General features: G+C 44.0%; 1 protein-coding gene across 1 annotated transcript in view; it reads right to left on the bottom strand.

Moving 5' to 3' along the window:
- The window catches only part of TMEM59L (transmembrane protein 59 like), a 44,754-nt gene extending 35,575 nt beyond the window's left edge, over positions 1 to 9,179 (bottom strand). Inside the window, exon 1 of the mRNA XM_087952685.1 lies at positions 8,676 to 9,179. Within this exon, the coding sequence (XP_087808811.1) occupies positions 8,676 to 8,894 (219 nt within the window). The 5' untranslated portion in view covers positions 8,895 to 9,179. The remainder of the gene's footprint in view (positions 1 to 8,675) is intronic.
- Between the last annotated feature and the right edge of the window lie 7,436 nt (positions 9,180 to 16,615).

Raw genomic sequence — 16,615 nt, forward strand, 5'->3', positions numbered from 1 at the left:
TATAATGTATTTATATGGTTTATTTACCCATATTATCAACATCTACATTCCTCTTTCATGGGGTTCATTTTCTCAAGCTGTTGAACAATAGGCTAATTAAGACAAACATCCAAAACAACATCATTAAAATTAATCAGAGGATGTGATAATCCAAAGAGGGAGGGAAGTACACCCTGCCAACCCTGATAGCAGCCAGTTGAGATGGAAAAGTCTTAAATTGCCTTACCTTTTGTTAACCATCTGAAATCTGCAAAATGCATTAAGACGATCCTTGATGGAAACAACCTATTGGACTAAAACAGGGGTGTCAAACTTACAGCCCGCAGAGGGGCGTAGATCAGGCCTGCGAGGCTGCCCTGGAAACAGCGAAGGACCGCCCCATGGTACCTCCGCCAGTGAAAACCAGAGGTCGGGAGGGCTGCGTGCCGTTTTGGCTGGCTGAGGGTGGCAAGAGGCCCTTGCAGCCTAAAACGGAGCTCGGGAACCCGTTTTCGCTGGCAGAGTGCTCAGGCCGCCACAGGCGCCCCCGACATGAGTGATGTCAAGCTGGCCACGCCCATCCTGGCCACACCCACCCTGGTCCCCCCAAGGTCAAACACAACCCTGATGCGGCCCTCAATGAAATCGAGTTTGACACCCCTGGACTAAGGGAACACCTGGTTTCTTTTAAAAGAGTGAGTTCACACAGGTACTCCTTGACTTACAACCACAGTTAAGCCCAACATTTCTCTTATAAGTAAGGAAGTTGTTAAGTGAGTTAAGTGCCTCATCTTGTCACCAGGGGTGGGATTCAAATTTTAACAACCGGTTCTATGGGCATGGTTTAGGTAGTCATGTGACTGGGTGGGCATGGCTTGGTGGTCATGTTATTGGCTGGGTGTGGCGAGGCACGCATCTCGCCTGGCCTCTCATGTGGGGATTCTGCAACAGTCGTAAGTGTGAAAAATGGTCATAAGTCACTTTTTTCAGTGCCATTGTAACTCTGAATAGTCACTCCACACAAGCAAAGTACCAGCAAAGGAGGGGAAAAATAACTTTAGAGAAGTTCCAGGGACAGGAAGTCTAGTCCTGCCAAGAATGTAATAAGGGTTAACGGAGAGGCAGTTTCTGTAAGCAACACCAGAATGTTTCCTTCCTGCCTTCCTTACAGGATTAGGCCAGTAATTTCTTCTAACAACCAGTTCTCCAAACTGCTTATAATGTTAACAACCGGTTCTAGCAAATAGGTGCGAACTGGTAGAATCCCACCCCTGCTTATCACCTTTTTGGGCACAATTTTTAAAGGAACCCCTGCAATTGTTAAGGGAATAATGCGGTCGTTAAGTGGATCTGCTCCCCTCCTCCATTGACTTTGCTTGTGGGAAGCCGGCTGGGAAGGTTACAAATGGTGATCCCATGACCCCAGGATGCTGCCACTGTCATAAATATGAACCAGTTGCCAAGCATCTGAATTTTGTTTGTGTGACCAAGGGGATGCTGCAACAGTCGTAAGTGTGAAAAACGGTCCTAGGTTTTTCCAGTGGCGTTGTAATTTCAAATAGTCACTCAATGAATCATTGTAAGCTGAGGAATTGTCTCCATTTTATTTGCTTTTAAAGTGCTTTCTCGGGGATGTACAGTCAGTCCTCAACTTACAACAGAGACCGTTCAAAGTTCGAATGGCAGTGAAAAAAGTGACTTATGGCCAATTTTTCAACTTATGACCATGTCAGCATCACTAGGGTCACATGATTTATATCCAGACGTTTGACAACTGACTCACATTTATGACGGTTGCAGTGTCCTGGGGTCATGGCATCACCTTTTGCAATCTTCTGACCAGCAAAGTCAATGGGGAAACCAGATGTACTTAACAACTGTGTTACTAATTTAACAACTGCAGCAATTCATTTAACAAGCTCCAGTATTTGAGGGGCTGCCGCAAAGAGCGGGGGTCAAATTATTCTCCAAAACATCAGAGAGCAGGACAATAATGGATGGACACTAATCAAGGAGAGCAGCAACCTGGAATTAAGGAGAAACTTCCTAACAGTGAGGAAATTAACCAGTGGAACAGCTTGCCTCCAGAAATTGTGGGCACTCCATCACTGGAGGTTTTTAAGAAGAGACTAGAACAGGGGTCTTCAAACTCGAGAGCTTTAAGACTTGTGGACTTCAACTCCCAGAATTCCTCCTCCAGTCATGTGAGCTCAGGAATTCTGGGAGTTGAAGTCCACAAGTCTTAAAATTTGTCAAGTTTGAAGACCCTTGGACTAGACAGTCACTTGGGGGTTGGTTTAACTATGATTTCTGGGCTTGTCCTTGCTTTTTTTAGGATTAGACATAGACAGCTTTAACCTATTCACACAATTCTCTTAAACTCATTTGTGCCACTATCCTGGTTAACCACTATTATGGTTCTGGCAACATCAGAAAACGTTATATTGGGAATACAGGGTCTCCGCTCACTTCCTCCAGTAAATGTCCGTTATCCCCTGAGCTTTGCACCGAAAGAGTATAGAAAGTCCTCAACTTACAAACATTTGTGTAGCAACTGGTTATTTTGAAATTACGACGACACTGAAAAAGTGAATAACAACTGCTCCAATCTGTCCGAAATGGTATAGGGTTTCCTGCCTGAACAGGGGGTTGGACTAGAAGACCTCCAAGGTCCCTTCCAACATCTCTTCTCGTCTCTTCTCTTTCTTCTCCTCTCCTCTCCTCTCCTATTCCATTCCATCTTCTCTTCTCTTCTCTTCTCTTCTCTTCTCCTCTTCTCTCCTCTTCTCTTCTCTTCTCTTCTCTTCTCTTCTCTTCTCCTCTCCTCTCCTCTCCTCTCCTCTCCTCTCCTCTCCTCTTCTCTTCTCTTCTCCTCTCCTCTCCTACTCTAAATAAACGATGTTCATTCATATTGGCTAAAGTACTACTTCTATTCTAAACGTTGCAATAATAGTAGTAAAATACAGCAAAACTCACTTTAAAAATTACTCACTTGGCAACATAAATGTTGGGCTCAATTGTGGTCATAAGTTGAGGACTACCTGTATGGGCTTAAAGCCATGTGTAACTAACTAACATATTATATGAACCTTCCTGGAACCTTCTTGGTAGAGTCCTTGAAGGCAGGACCCGCCTGGCCACAAGGCAGAATGAAACCACCATGCTAGGCCACAGATGTTGGACGCCTTCAACATGCCGCACATTATGTGTATCTCTTGTAAGGTGGAGCTACAGGTAGTCCTTTGAAACTGGTCTCTGAGGTTCTACATAAATATATAGAATAGAATAGAATAGAATAGAATAGAATAGAATAGAATAGAATAGAATAGAATAGAATAGAATAGAATAGGTTGGAAGGGACCTTGGAGGTCTTCTAGTCCAACCCACTGCCTAGGCACGAAACCCTACACCACTTCAGACAAATGGTTATCCAACATCTTTTTAAAAACGTCCAGTGTTGGAGCATTCACAACTTCTGGAGGCAAGTTGTTCCACTGGTTAATTGTTCTAACTATTAGGAAATTTCTCCTTAGTTCTAGATTGTTTCTCTCCTTGATTAGTTTCCATCCATGGCTTCTTCTTCTGTCCTCAGGTGCTTTGGAGAATAGCTTGACTCTCCCTCTTCTTTGGGGCAGCCCCTGAGATATTGGGAACAGTGCTATCATGTCTCCCCTAGTCCTCCTTTTCATTAAACTAGACAAACCCAATTCCAGCAGCCGTTCTTCATATCTTTTAGCCTCCAGTCCTCTAATCATCTTTCTTGCTCTTCTCAGCACTCTTTTTTTTTTTTGTCTTACAAGCATTATTGGGTCCAGAACTTCCATTACTTAGCAAGGAGGTTGCTAAATAGGTCATGCCTGAAAACAGTGACATGACCATTTTTCACACTTATGACCATTGCAGCATCCCCAGCGTCACGTCATCAATATTCAGGCATTTGGCAACTGACTCACATTTATGACGGTTGCCGTGTCCCGGGGTCCTGTGATCCACTTTTGTGACCTTTTGAGAGGCAAAAGTCAATGGGGAAGCCAGATTCACTTAACAACCATGTTACTGACTTAACAACTGCAGGGATTCATTTATCAATTGTGGCAATAAAGGTCATTTAACGAAAGGGCAAAACAAAGGGCAAAACTCACTTAACAACTGTCTCACTTAGCAACAGAAATGTTGGGCTCAATTGTGATCGTAAGTTAAGGACTGCCTGTATTTATTTATATTTTTATTCCATAATTGTGGCTTACAAACAATAACAAAGCTAATTGGTATTTTTACCGGGAAAGAAGGCACTGGCAACATTCAGTCATAACCTTGTCACCTCAGATATAGACTACTGCCATATGCTCTACAAGGGACTGCCCCTGAAGACTATTTGGAAGCTACAACTGGTGCAAAACATAACAGATTATATACTAGATCACAATTGGGACTGGAAAGTTTGTTGGTTAGCATCACAGTCGTTAAGTGAGGCATCATGTGACTGCACCTAAGGTTGCAACCTTTTTTGCCACGGTCATTAAGTAAATCACTGTGGTCATTAAGCAATTTCCAGCTTCCTCCATTGACTTTTGCGTTTTGAAAACCGGATGGGAAGGTTGCAACTGTCATAAATGTGAGCCAATTGCCACACACCCGAATTGCAATCCTGTTTACCGTGGGAATGGTGTGACGGTCATAATTTCAAGGCAGTGTGTGTGTTTTTTTCAACACTGTCAAACTGTCATTAAACGAATGGTCGTAACTCAAGGACTCTCTGGAATACAAAACGGACACAAACCAATATTGCCCTACAACACCAGCATTCATGAGCTGCACTGGTTATAATTTTTCAAGTCGAATATTAAATCCTACATCGCTTTGGGGCTGGTTGTTTATGATAGGGGTCTCCAACCATGACAACTTTAAGCCTGGAGGACTTCAACTCCCAGAAGTCCCCAACCAGTTCAATGAACGGGAACTGGGCCTGGCTAGTCTAGTGAAGAGAAAGACCAGGGGAGACATGATAGCAGCCTTCCAATATTTGAGGGGCTGCCACAGAGAGGAAGGGGTCAAGCTATTCTCCAAAGCACCTGAAGGCCAGACAAGGAATAATGGATGGAAACTGAACAAGGAGAGATTCAACCTGGAAATAAGGAGAATAGAAGTTGCCTTCGGAAGTTGTGGGAGCGCCATCACTTGAGACTTTCAAGAAGAGATTGGACTGCCATTTGTCAGAAATGGTGTAGGGTCTGCTTGGGCAGGGGGTTGGACTAGATGACCTACAAGGTCCCATCCAACTCTTTAAGTGGCATAAAGGCAGGCGCTGTAAATAAAAATAAATAATCAGGAGCCACTCAGGAAAAAGAGTTTTCTCCATGCTGCCTGATCATCAAGTTTCCAAACCGGAAACAGAATTTGGACACCACCACTTTGGAATTTAAACTCTATCAGACGGGCTTTTAAATTTCTCCAACAAGGTATGCTGGTTGTTAAGAAAAAGAAAAAGAAAAGTAGCAAGTTCCAGGACTTTTGCTTGTTTATGTTTTAAAAAATGCCCGCATTTCATATTATGAATTCCTTCGGGATGACATGACATTATTCGAGCATGACAGATGCATTTTGGCGAGAGACAGAGAGGAAATCCCTTCATATCTATTGCAGAAGATAAATGTGATTTAAGACCCTTCATCCTGCATGGGAACAAACTTCATTGAAATGTTGGCGTTGAGAACAGGGTTTCGGATTTTTATTTCCCTGCAGAAACGAAGGCTGAAAAGTGCAAAAGCTCAGCCCTGCTTTGCACGAGAGTAAAACAGGCCTGAATGCAGCTTAAAATTGCTTCCACTTATCCTCCACTTATGACCACAATTGTGACCGGAACTTCCATCCCTAAGCAATGCAGTTGTTAAGTGAGTCAGGTCCGATTTTATAATCTTTCTGCTGTGGTCTGGCTTTGACTTTCCTTGTGGGAATCCTCCAGGGAAGATCGCCAATGACGATCCCTTGAACCCGGGACACTGCAGCCTTCATGAATACAGATAGTCCTCACTTTACGACCACAACTGAGCCCAACATTTCTGTTGTTAAGTGAGATGTTTGTTCAGGGTATTTGGCCACATTTGATGACCGTTCTTGCCATCGTTGTTAAGTGAATCACTGTGGTTGATTAAGTTAGTAACCTGGTTGTTAAGTGAAGCTTGTCAGAAGGTCGCAAAAGATGATATCATGATCCAGGGACACAGTAACTGTCATAAATATGAGTCTGTTGCCAAGTGCCTGAATTTTGACCACGTGACCCTGTGTAGATGCTACAATGGTTATAAGCGCGAAAAATGGTCATAACTCAATTTTTGCAGTGCCATTCTAACTTCGGTCACTAAACAAACTGTTGTAAATCAAGGACTACCTGTACATGGCAGCTGCCAAGCGCCCCAATTTTGATGCTGTGACAGCCATAAGTGTGAGGAACAATCATAAGTCACTTTTTTCAGTGTTGTTGTGCTTTCGGTCACTAAAGGGATGGTTTTAAGACAAGGACTACCTGTATTAATAATCTCACTGGAGTTCAATAGGATTTACTCTCAGGCAAGTGGAAATGCCATTGCAAACTCAAGCAGGCGCATAATAAGAGTTCCGATGTGACATTCATTCAAGGCTGGATTCAAATGCAGCAATGCAGAATTTCCTTATTAAAATGGGTGTCCACCGAGGAAGGGAGAGGTCAGGGGTCACACTGATCCTCCAGCAAGCCAAAGAGGCAGAGGATAAGCTAAATTAGGCTTAAGAAAGAAAGAAAGAAAGAAAGAGGGAGGGAGGGAGGGAGGGAGAGAGGGAGGGAGAAAGAAAGAAAGAAAGAAAGAAAGAAAGAAAGAAAGAAAGAAAGAAAGAAAGAAAGAAAGAAAGAAAGAAAGAAAGAGGGAGAGAGGGAGGGAGGAAGAAAGAATGAAAAAGGGAGGGAGGGAGGGGAGAGAGAGAGAGAGAGAGAGAGAAAGAAAGAAAGAAAGAAAGAAAGAAAGAAAGAAAGAAAGAAAGAAAGAAGAAAGAAAGAAAGAAAGAAGGATGGAGGGAGGGAGGGAGGGAGGGAGGGAGGAAGGAAGGAAGGCAGAAAGAGGGAGGGAGGGAGAAAGAAAGATGGAGAGAAGGAGGGAGGGAGGAAGAAAGAAAAAGGGAGGGAGAGAGAGAGAGAGAGAGAGAGAGAGAAAGAAAGAAAGAAAGAAAGAAAGAAAGAAAGAAAGAAAGAAAGAAAGAAAGAAAGAAAGAAAGAAAGAAAGAAAGAAAGATGGAGGGATGGAGGGAGGGAGGGAGGGAGGGAGGAAGGAAGGAAGGAAGGAAGGAAGGAAGGAAGAGGGAGGAAGGGAGGGAGAGAGAGAAAGAAAGAAAGAAAAAAGAAAGAAAGAGGGAGGGAGGGAGGGAGGAAGGAAGAAAAAGGGAGAGAGAGAGAGAGAGAGAAAGAAAGAAAGAAAGAAAGAAGGATGGATGGATGGATGGATGGATGGATGGAGAGAGGGAGGGAGGAAGGAAGGAAGGAAGGAAGAGGGAGGGAGGGAGAAAGAAAGATGGAGAGAAGGAGGGAGGGAGGAAGAAAGAAAAAGGGAGGGAGAGAGAGAGAGAGAGAGAGAGAGAAAGAAAGAAAGAAAGAAAGAAAGAAAGAAAGAAAGAAAGAAAGAAAGAAAGAAAGAAAGATGGAGAGATGGAGGGAGGGAGGGAGGAAGGAAGGAAGGAAGGAAGGAAGGAAGGAAGGAAGGAAGGAAGGAAGGAAGAGGGAGGAAGGGAGGGAGAGAGAGAAAGAAAGAAAGAAAGAAAGAAAGAGGGAGGGAGGGAGGAAGGAAGGAAGAAAAAGGGAGGGAGGGAGGGAGGGAGAGAGAGAGAGAGAGAGAAAGAAAGAAAGAAAGAAAGAAAGAAAGAAAGAAAGAAAGAAAGAAAGAAAGAAAGAAAGAAAGAGGGAGGAGGGAGGGAGGGAGGAAGGAAGGAAGGAAGGAAGGAAGGAAGGAAGGAAGGAAGAGGGAGGGAGGGAGGGAGGGAGAAAGAAAGAAAGGAAGGAAGGAAGGAAGGAAGGAAGAGGGAGGGAGGGAGGGAGGGAGAAAGAAAGAAAGGAAGGAAGGAAGGAAGGCTGCAGAATTATACCTTTGGGTAAAATAAGTATTCCAAACTATAAAGGAAAATGGGTATTATTTATTTTAAAAAAAATCTCAATTTTTGCAAATCTGTCCAGCTCTGCCTCCCTTTCTTAAGGGAGGGGGGGGGAGAAACGGTCGCTTTTATCCCACCCAATTTCTGCAAGGAAAAAGATAGCTTAGCGATGTGTGTCGTCCACCACCCACCTCCCCATTTTGCACGCACCTTCGTCGCCCCAACGCCGCTGAGCTTCTCTCCCCTTGCCTTTTACTGCCTGCAGCCCCCAGCTATTCCAAGGTAGCTGCGGATATGCGGAGGCCAGAAATATGGATGCGGGATCCACAAAAATAACAGATCCCGAAATACGGATGCTTTGCGGGGAGGGGGGTGTCATTTCCTCCTCCCCCCCTCTTCGAAGCGAAGGGAGGGGGGATTGCTTTGGAGGGTGGTCTCTCCCCTCCCCACCACCATTATTCGACTATGGGGCTTTTTAAAATCGGATTTGCAAATATTCTCCCCCGTCCCCCCCACCATCCCCGCCCTTCCCCAGCCTCTCTCTCTCTCTCTCTCTCCATCCCCTTCCCCGCGGCGACGGCTACCTTGGCGGGGGCCGCCTCGGGGCTCTGCCGGAGGCTCTGGGCGCAGCGCGCTTGGCAAGCCGAGATGTCGCCCAGCTGAGCGGCGAAAGGATCGGCGTCCTCGGAAGGCGGCGGCGGCGGAGGAGGAGGAGGCGGCGAGGAGGAAGGAGCCGCCGCAGCCAGGCACGCCAGGGCCACCGCCGCGGCCAGCAGCTGCAAGAACGCGGCGCTCGCTGCCATCGCTCCGGCCGGAGAAGCGCGGGGGTGGGGGTGGGGGCCGGGGTGGTGGTCCTTGCTGGAGAAGGGAAAAGGCGCTCGGGGCCTCTCTCTGCCCACGGGAGGCTGCGGAGAGCGGGGCGAGCCGGGCGACGGCAAGGCAGGCAGAAGCGGGCGCAAGGAGGAGCGGGGAGGCGTCGGGGGCGCGCCGGGCGAGCAGCGGAGCAGCCTGGGAGCGGCGGAGGGAGGGAGGGAGGGAGGGAGGGAAGGAAGCAGCAGCCGTGCCCGGGAGCGGGGCCGGGCGAGGGGGGAGGCTGGGCGCAAGACGGGCGAGGGGGGCAGACAAGGAGGCGAGGCGGGACAAAGTAGTCTGCCCCCGAGGAAGGGATGCCCCGGGAGAAGCGTCCCGAGTAAAAGGGCCCGGGGGTGGGGTGGGTAGGAAGAGGAGAGGAGAGGATGGATCAAGTGGATTTTTATTTTTATGGTATTTATTTATTTTTTTATTTATTTGTCAAGCAAGTATTAGATAACAGGGATAAGGATAAACATGGGTGTGAATACATGAAATGGATACATATAAGAAAAATAAAAAGAAACAATAGGACAGGGACTTATGCGCTTATGCACGCCCCCTACAGACCTCTTAGGAAAGGGGTGAGGTCAATAGTAGACAGTCTTAAGGTTAAAGTTTTTGGGGGGTTGGGGAAAAAGATGGACCTGAAAGGAAGGAGAAAGGGAAGGGAACGGCGTCAGGTGGTTGAACGGGAGAAAAGAAAGGAAGAGAAGGCATCAAATGGTTGAATGAGAGAAGAAAAAAGAGAAGAGAGAAAGTATCAAATGATTGAATGGGAGAAGAGGAAGAGGAAGAGAAGAGAGAAGGTATCAGGTGGTTGAATGGGAGAAAAGAAAGGAAGAGAAGAGAAGGCATCAAATGGTTGAATGAGAGAAGAAAAAAGAGAAGAGAGAAGGTATAAAATGATTGAATGGGAGAAGAGGAAGAGGAAGAGAAGAGAGAAGGTATCAGGTGGTTGAATGGGAGAAAAGAAAGGAAGAGAAGAGAAGGCATCAAATGGTTGAATGAGAGAAGAAAAAAGAGAAAAGAAGAGAAGAGAGAAGGTATCAAATGGTTGAATGAGAGAAGAGAAAAGAAGAGAAGAGAGAAGGTATCAAATGGTTGAATGAGAGAAGAAAAAAGAGAAGAGAGAAGGTATCAAATGGTTGAATGAGAGAAGAAAAAAGAGAGAGAAGGTATCAAATGGTTGAATGAGAGAAGAAAAAAGAGAAGAGAAGAGAGAAGGTATCAGATGGTTGAATGGGAGAAAAGAAAGGAAGAGAAGGCATCAAAAGGTTGAATGAGAGAAGAAAAAAGAGAAGAGAAGAGAGAAGGTATCAGATGGTTGAATGGGAGAAGAGGAAGAAGAAGAGAAGAAAGGGGGGGAAGGAAAAGAGAGGTGGATGGATGGATGAAATGGATGGAAGGATGGACCAAGAGAAGAGAAGGGCACAAAGGAGGAAAGGCTAGCAGCTGCAAGGCTCAAGAAAGAAAAGGCAAAGGGGCTGCCCTGGACTGAAGAGGACTCAAAGGAAAGGAAGACCAGGCCTGAAAGGGAAAGATCAGGTGGAGGGCGGATAGACGAGGAGGAAAATCGTGCTTGAACATCTTGGGCTGGGAAGGGTGAGGTGCTGGCAGAAAAGGATTGGGAGGCTGAAGGGCAGGCAAGTGGGCCTTGGAGGCACAGGTGGTGTGCTTTTCCAGTTGATTAACAAGGAAGATCCAAGAAGCAGCCCCCATTAAAGAAAAAGAAAAAAGGAGTAGCCACTATGAGAAGGCCAGGAAAACACCCACTGCTCTGTATAAAAGTCTCAATGAAAGTGATGCTATGGCAGGGGTGGGGGACGATGGCCCTTCTGAATTCCTGGCCCCGGAATTCTGGGAGTTAAGGTTCATAAGTCATAAAAGGGCCATCATTCCCCACCTCTGCCCTATAGCCTTTTATCTCCAAACCTGGCAACTTTAAGACTTTGAAAGAGAAATTATAAATTAACAATGGCAGCCTCGTATAGGGAAAAAACCTTTATAAAATGTTCTATCGTTGGCATCTAGCACCATCAAGAAGATATATCCAAATTTGAGTCCAATATGTTGGAAGTGTAAACAAACAACAGGTACCTTCTTTCATATGTGGTGGTTGTACCCCAAAGCCAAAAAATTCTGGAACAAAATAAAAATCTGGCTGCAAGAAATAACAAAGGAAAAAATAGAATTCAAACCGGAAATGTTTTTATTAGGGATAATTAGAGGCGAATATAAAAAAGCTATGCTGGCTGGAGTATCCTGGGATTTGAAGTCCACAAGCCTTAAAGTTGCCAAGTTTGGGGACCCCTGATCTACAGGGAGAGTTGAGGATCCATTAAGTTACTGTACGTTTTAGATAGGTTTTAATCTAGGTTTTTAATTATTATTTAATTATTTTAATTTTTAAATACTCTGTAGTGTGATTGGGATGTGGTGCTTGGGACACTGTGCTGGAGTAGCTTTAAAATTTCATTGTATTTCTAGAATGCAATGACAATAAAGGTATTCTATTCTATTCTAACGGTGGGCATGAAAATACCTGCTAGTAGGAATCTCTTTCCTTTGAGCTCCAGGGTTGTGTGTGGGGTTTGTTTGTTTGTTTGTTTGTTTTTAGAAATCTATTTTTTCAACCTTTCTGGAGTTTCAACCTTGCAAACACTAATTCCCTTGCAAACACTACATCCCTCCCAGCCCTAATTCCAGAGCCATGCATAATAGCGAACATTCAACCTGGGGACTGAACTTGTTTGGGTGACTTCACACACTTATGCATTGAACCACAAACTCAACAAATGGGCGAGTTCTCTCACACACAAGTAAAGCAAAGCAGAACAAAGCTTGGGATCATGAATACGAATTAAGTTTTCGGTATTGTGTAGGATTTTGACTCAATTCAATGTGCTGTATAAATACGGCCAAAAGCAGTAGCGTACCCCTAAAACAGACTTCAGAACTTAAAAGAACAAAGGAACTCACCAAAATCCGTCAGAAAAACAGAGAAAATAATGTTCACTTAAATATATGTCATATGTCCCCTGCCCCCAAGGTCTTTGGTTCTTACAAAAATATTAAGTGTACCTTTCAAATTAACTATTACGGGTGGTCCTCAACTTACAACTACAATCAGGACTGGAACTTTGATCAATAAGTGATACAGCCATTAAATGAGTCATAATGTGACCATGTCTGATTTCACCACATCTTATGCCATGGTTGTTAAGCAAATCCGGCTTCCCCCATTGACTTTGTTGGAAGCTGGCTGGGAATACAGGCAGTCCTTTTTCAACGGCTCTGAAAAAAACTGATTTAAACAGTTTCCCATACTTATTTGCACCCTGGTAACGCAGTGGTTAGAATGCAGTATCGCAGGCTGACTCTGCTCACTGCCAGCAGTTCAATCCTGACTGGCTGAAAGGTGACTCCATCCTTCCAAGTTTGTATAGAAAGTTAGCACCCACGAGTGGTGGGATTCAAATTTTTTTTACTACCGGTTCTGTGGGCGTGGCTTGGAGGGCATGGCTTGGCTTGGTGGGGTTGGCTTGGTGGGCATGGCAGGGGAAGGATACTGCAAAATCCCCCATTCCTTCCCCACTCCTGGGAGAAGGTTACTGCAAAATCCCATCCCTCCCCACCCCACTAACCTGCTTTCCAGCTCTGTTCTCCTGTGCAGGGCAACAAAAGAAGACCCAGCCGATCAGCTGGGACTCAATGGGAGGTAGAGAATAGATGGGGGCAGGGGGGCCAGACAGAGGTGGTATTTGCCGGTTCTCCGAACTGCTCAAAATTTCCGCTACCGGTTCTAAAGAACTGGTCAGAACCTGCTGAATACCACCTCTGGCACCTACCCCTCTCCAAGAAGAATGAAATATTCTAGGAAATATTAAAAAGGCAGAATATTATATTTCCCTGGATGGGAAAAGGAGAAACATGTTTTTAAAGACAAAGCAGCTCCCTTCCCACAGCAGATATTTGGTGTCCATTAAGAAAGACTGGGCCAGCCTATCCACAACACAAATGTCCTCCAGATCCAGGGTAATGGGATTAAGACATGACCCCTCAGGATATAATAGGATTAGCCCTCTACCCAGGGCTCAATGCATTGTGAAATCACCTGGGAACATTACATCAGCCCAAGGTTCCACCAAACTTGATTCAGACAAACATGACTCCACATGGGAGTCTGACTACAGCCAATAGAATACATGCTCTTGCCACAGGAACAGGAAGCTCAAGGGCAAGGCCCGAGAGAGGGTATAAATACCTCTCTCTCTCAACTCCAGGGTGGTCTGCTGCCCAGGACCTCAACCCATGTGGTCCTGTCCATCAATAAAACATCTTTCCAATCAGCCTCCATGTTTCCAGTGTCTTTCTCCCCACTTGGAACTGAGCCAGATGGATATTTCTTCCAGCGGTTGGTAAAATGAGGACCCAGTTTGTTGGGGGCAATAGGCAGACTCTGTAAACTGCTTAGAGAGAGCTGTAAAGCACTGTGAAGCGGTATACAAGTCTAAGCAATATTGCTATTACTTTAACTGTTGCAGCATCCCCGTGGTCACATGATCAAAATTCAGACACTTGGCAACTGGTTCATACTTATGACCGTTGCTTGTTTCCCAAGACCATGCGATCCCTTTTTGCAACCTTCTGACAAGCAAAATTAATGAGAAAGCCCCTTAACAACAATGCTAGCAACTTATTCACTGCAGTGATTCACTTAACGAGAAAGGTTGCAAAATGGGATAAATGAATTGAAGAACTCTCTTGCTTAGCACAGAAATTTTGAGTTCAATTGTGGTTGTAAGTTGAGACTACCTGTATTAACACAGGTATTACTAACAGGGAACAGTATTGGGAACAGAATCTGGACCCCCATTTTCTAGCCCCTGCCCCAGATAAAAAGTGTGGGAGGTATAAGGAAGCAAATAATTTCTGGAAGTGCCATTTTATCTTGCAGGCGATTTTCCAGGCACATCTGGAGAACATATTTTGGATTATCGAGGGTGTGTTAAAAAGGCGCTGCAAGAAAGATCAAAGCTGTCCCAAATCTTCTGTTACAATTAAGGCGGTGTCGTCCCATTTCGGTTGATTAATCATACAGATTTGGGTTGATTAATTGGCTGAGTAATCCAGTCTTTGCCAACTTGGCCGCACTACCTGGGAATGTTGGGGATTCCAAGACATCTGGAAAGCAGAGGACCAGGTTAAAAAAGCCAGAGTATTCCACCAGTTCCATTGCAACCATTAATTTTCAGCTCTTTTATTTACTGTGATTTCATAAGGGTTGTTAGCTGCTTTGAGAGTCTCTGTTTAGAATGAATGGCTTTTGACCACTGCAGATTGTTCTCGACTTAACAACCAAAATGAACCCAGAATTTCTATTGCTAAACAAGCTGTGCCCCATTTTATGCCCCCTTTTTACCACCATTGTCAAATCCCTGCAGTGGTTAAATGAATCATGCAGTTCAGTGGTGGGGTTCAAATTTTTTTTACTACCAGTTCTGCGAGTGTGGCAGGGGAAGGATACTGTAAAATCTCCAGTCAGAGGTAGTATTTGCTGGTTCTCTGAACTACTCAAAATTTCTGCTACTGGTTTTCTAGAACTGGTCAGAACCTGCTGAATATCACCTCTGATGGAGTCGTTAAGCAGATCTGGCTTCCTCCATCGATTGTGTTCATCAAAAGCTGACTGGCAAAATTAGAAATGGTGATTACTACAACCATCGTAAATACACCGCAGTTGCCAAGCATCCAAATTTTGATCAAGTGACCATGGGGATGTTGCAGTGGCTGTAAGTATGAAAACCCATTGTAAGTCACTTTTTTCAGTCCCACTCTAACTTCAAACGGGCACTAAACAAATGGTTGTAAGTCAAGGAGTAGCTGTATAGCCTAATTATTATTTAATTCAGCAATTAATTAGCCTTCTTGCAATTAAGTGACAATTTATTTAATGGCAGGACACTTTTAATCCTACTCTTCAATTAGATGGGCACACACAATCAACTTATTCCCCTTTTTATCTTTACAACAACCTTCTGAGATAGAGTAAGCTGAGAACTATGAACTCCTGTGAGCTTTGGAGCAGTTTTGTGGTTTGAACTCTGGCTATTCAGTTCTTTGGTCCATAATCCAGCTGCTAAGCAATATTACCCCAAAATCAGGAGAGTCCAACCTTGGCAACTTGAAGACTTATGGATGAATCTGTTCAGATTCGAACCACTCGACACAATGGTCAGATATGGGAGATTCCATTCTATACCCTATAATGGATGTCTCTGCATTTGCAGAGCGGCAGAAGTAGAAGACCTGGCTCACATCCTATCTGATTGTTACCTGTATAAGAGAGTGAGAGACAGATACCTTGGTTTATATACTAAACGAATGACCCATTGGGATATCCATATCAAAATAACTTACCTTATGTGTGGCCAGAATCTGAAAATAGCATTTCACACAGCACGGTACTTGAGCAAAATGGTTTGGCTGAGATCACCATGCGTGGGACTGATTGGAGTAGATTGTTAGGGTGATACCAAATTAAATATTTTATTTATCCATATATTAAATGATGGTGATTTATTCCAATTCCATTTTAAACTGTATTTTATTCCAATTTCATTTTAAACTGTATTTTATTCCAATTTCATACCGAAATATAATTTTATCATATTTTATTTATCCATATATTAAATTATTGTGGTTATTCCAATTCCATTTTAAATTGTATTTTATCCAATTCCATTTTAAACTGTTTTTATCAGATTTTAGTAATAATTTGTGTCTGGAACTCTGCACTTTGATATGGCCCAAGGGCTAATCAACTAAACCAACAATTCTTTGATCCATAACCCAACTGCTAAACAATATTGCCCCTAAATCAGGAGAGTCCAACCTTGGAAACTTTAAGACTTATGGACTTTAACTCCCAGAATTCCCCAGCCAGCCTAAATTCTGGAAGTTGAAGTTCACAGGTCTTCCAGTTGCCAAGGTGGGACACCCCTGACCTAAATTAATCTATGGATCAGTCTTTTGACTGAATAAAAAAGCACCAGTGTTATTATATTTTTGGTGTGCAATAATGCATCACTCTGTGTGTGTGTGTGTGTGTTTTAAGGGTGGTGGATGGCTTTGATTTGATTGTTGGGCCTCTTGTTTGCTTTTAGTTAATTTGGAAGGTCTTTCTTTCTTTGCCTGTTTTGGTTTTCTCTTGGACTCGCTCTGGATTTTATAGTTTCAAAGCCACCTTGAATGGTTTATAACAGAAAAATGGAATGTAAATAAAAGGAGGTGCCAAAAAAACTTGGGGGCTTGACAGCAGACAAATCTAAATAAATAGCTGCATGTGAACGAAACAAAATCAGTTGTTCCAACCAAAAATGTCTCTGCTCATAGATTTTTTTTTTTTTTACAAGGGCGCCTATCCAAAAAGCAAGATGCTGACTACAATTGCACTATTTTAAGGTGGGGCTTCTGTCATTTGGTTGTGGTCGCCATCTTAACTTTCTCATGCACACATGCAGAGGCCTTTCTTAGGGTAGTTATGAGATATCTATCACCTTTGTCTCTCTCACACACAAACGTTATTACTACCCCATGATTAACTGTGTGGATGAGGAGAAGACGGAGATAGCGTGGTGTAAGAACACCAAAAAGAGATTATTTAGATCCA

Source organism: Notechis scutatus, chromosome 1, assembly GCF_049901735.1.
Source record: "Notechis scutatus isolate UNSWTSFEM ecotype Mainland chromosome 1, rNotScu1.2, whole genome shotgun sequence".
NCBI lineage: Eukaryota > Metazoa > Chordata > Lepidosauria > Squamata > Elapidae > Notechis > Notechis scutatus.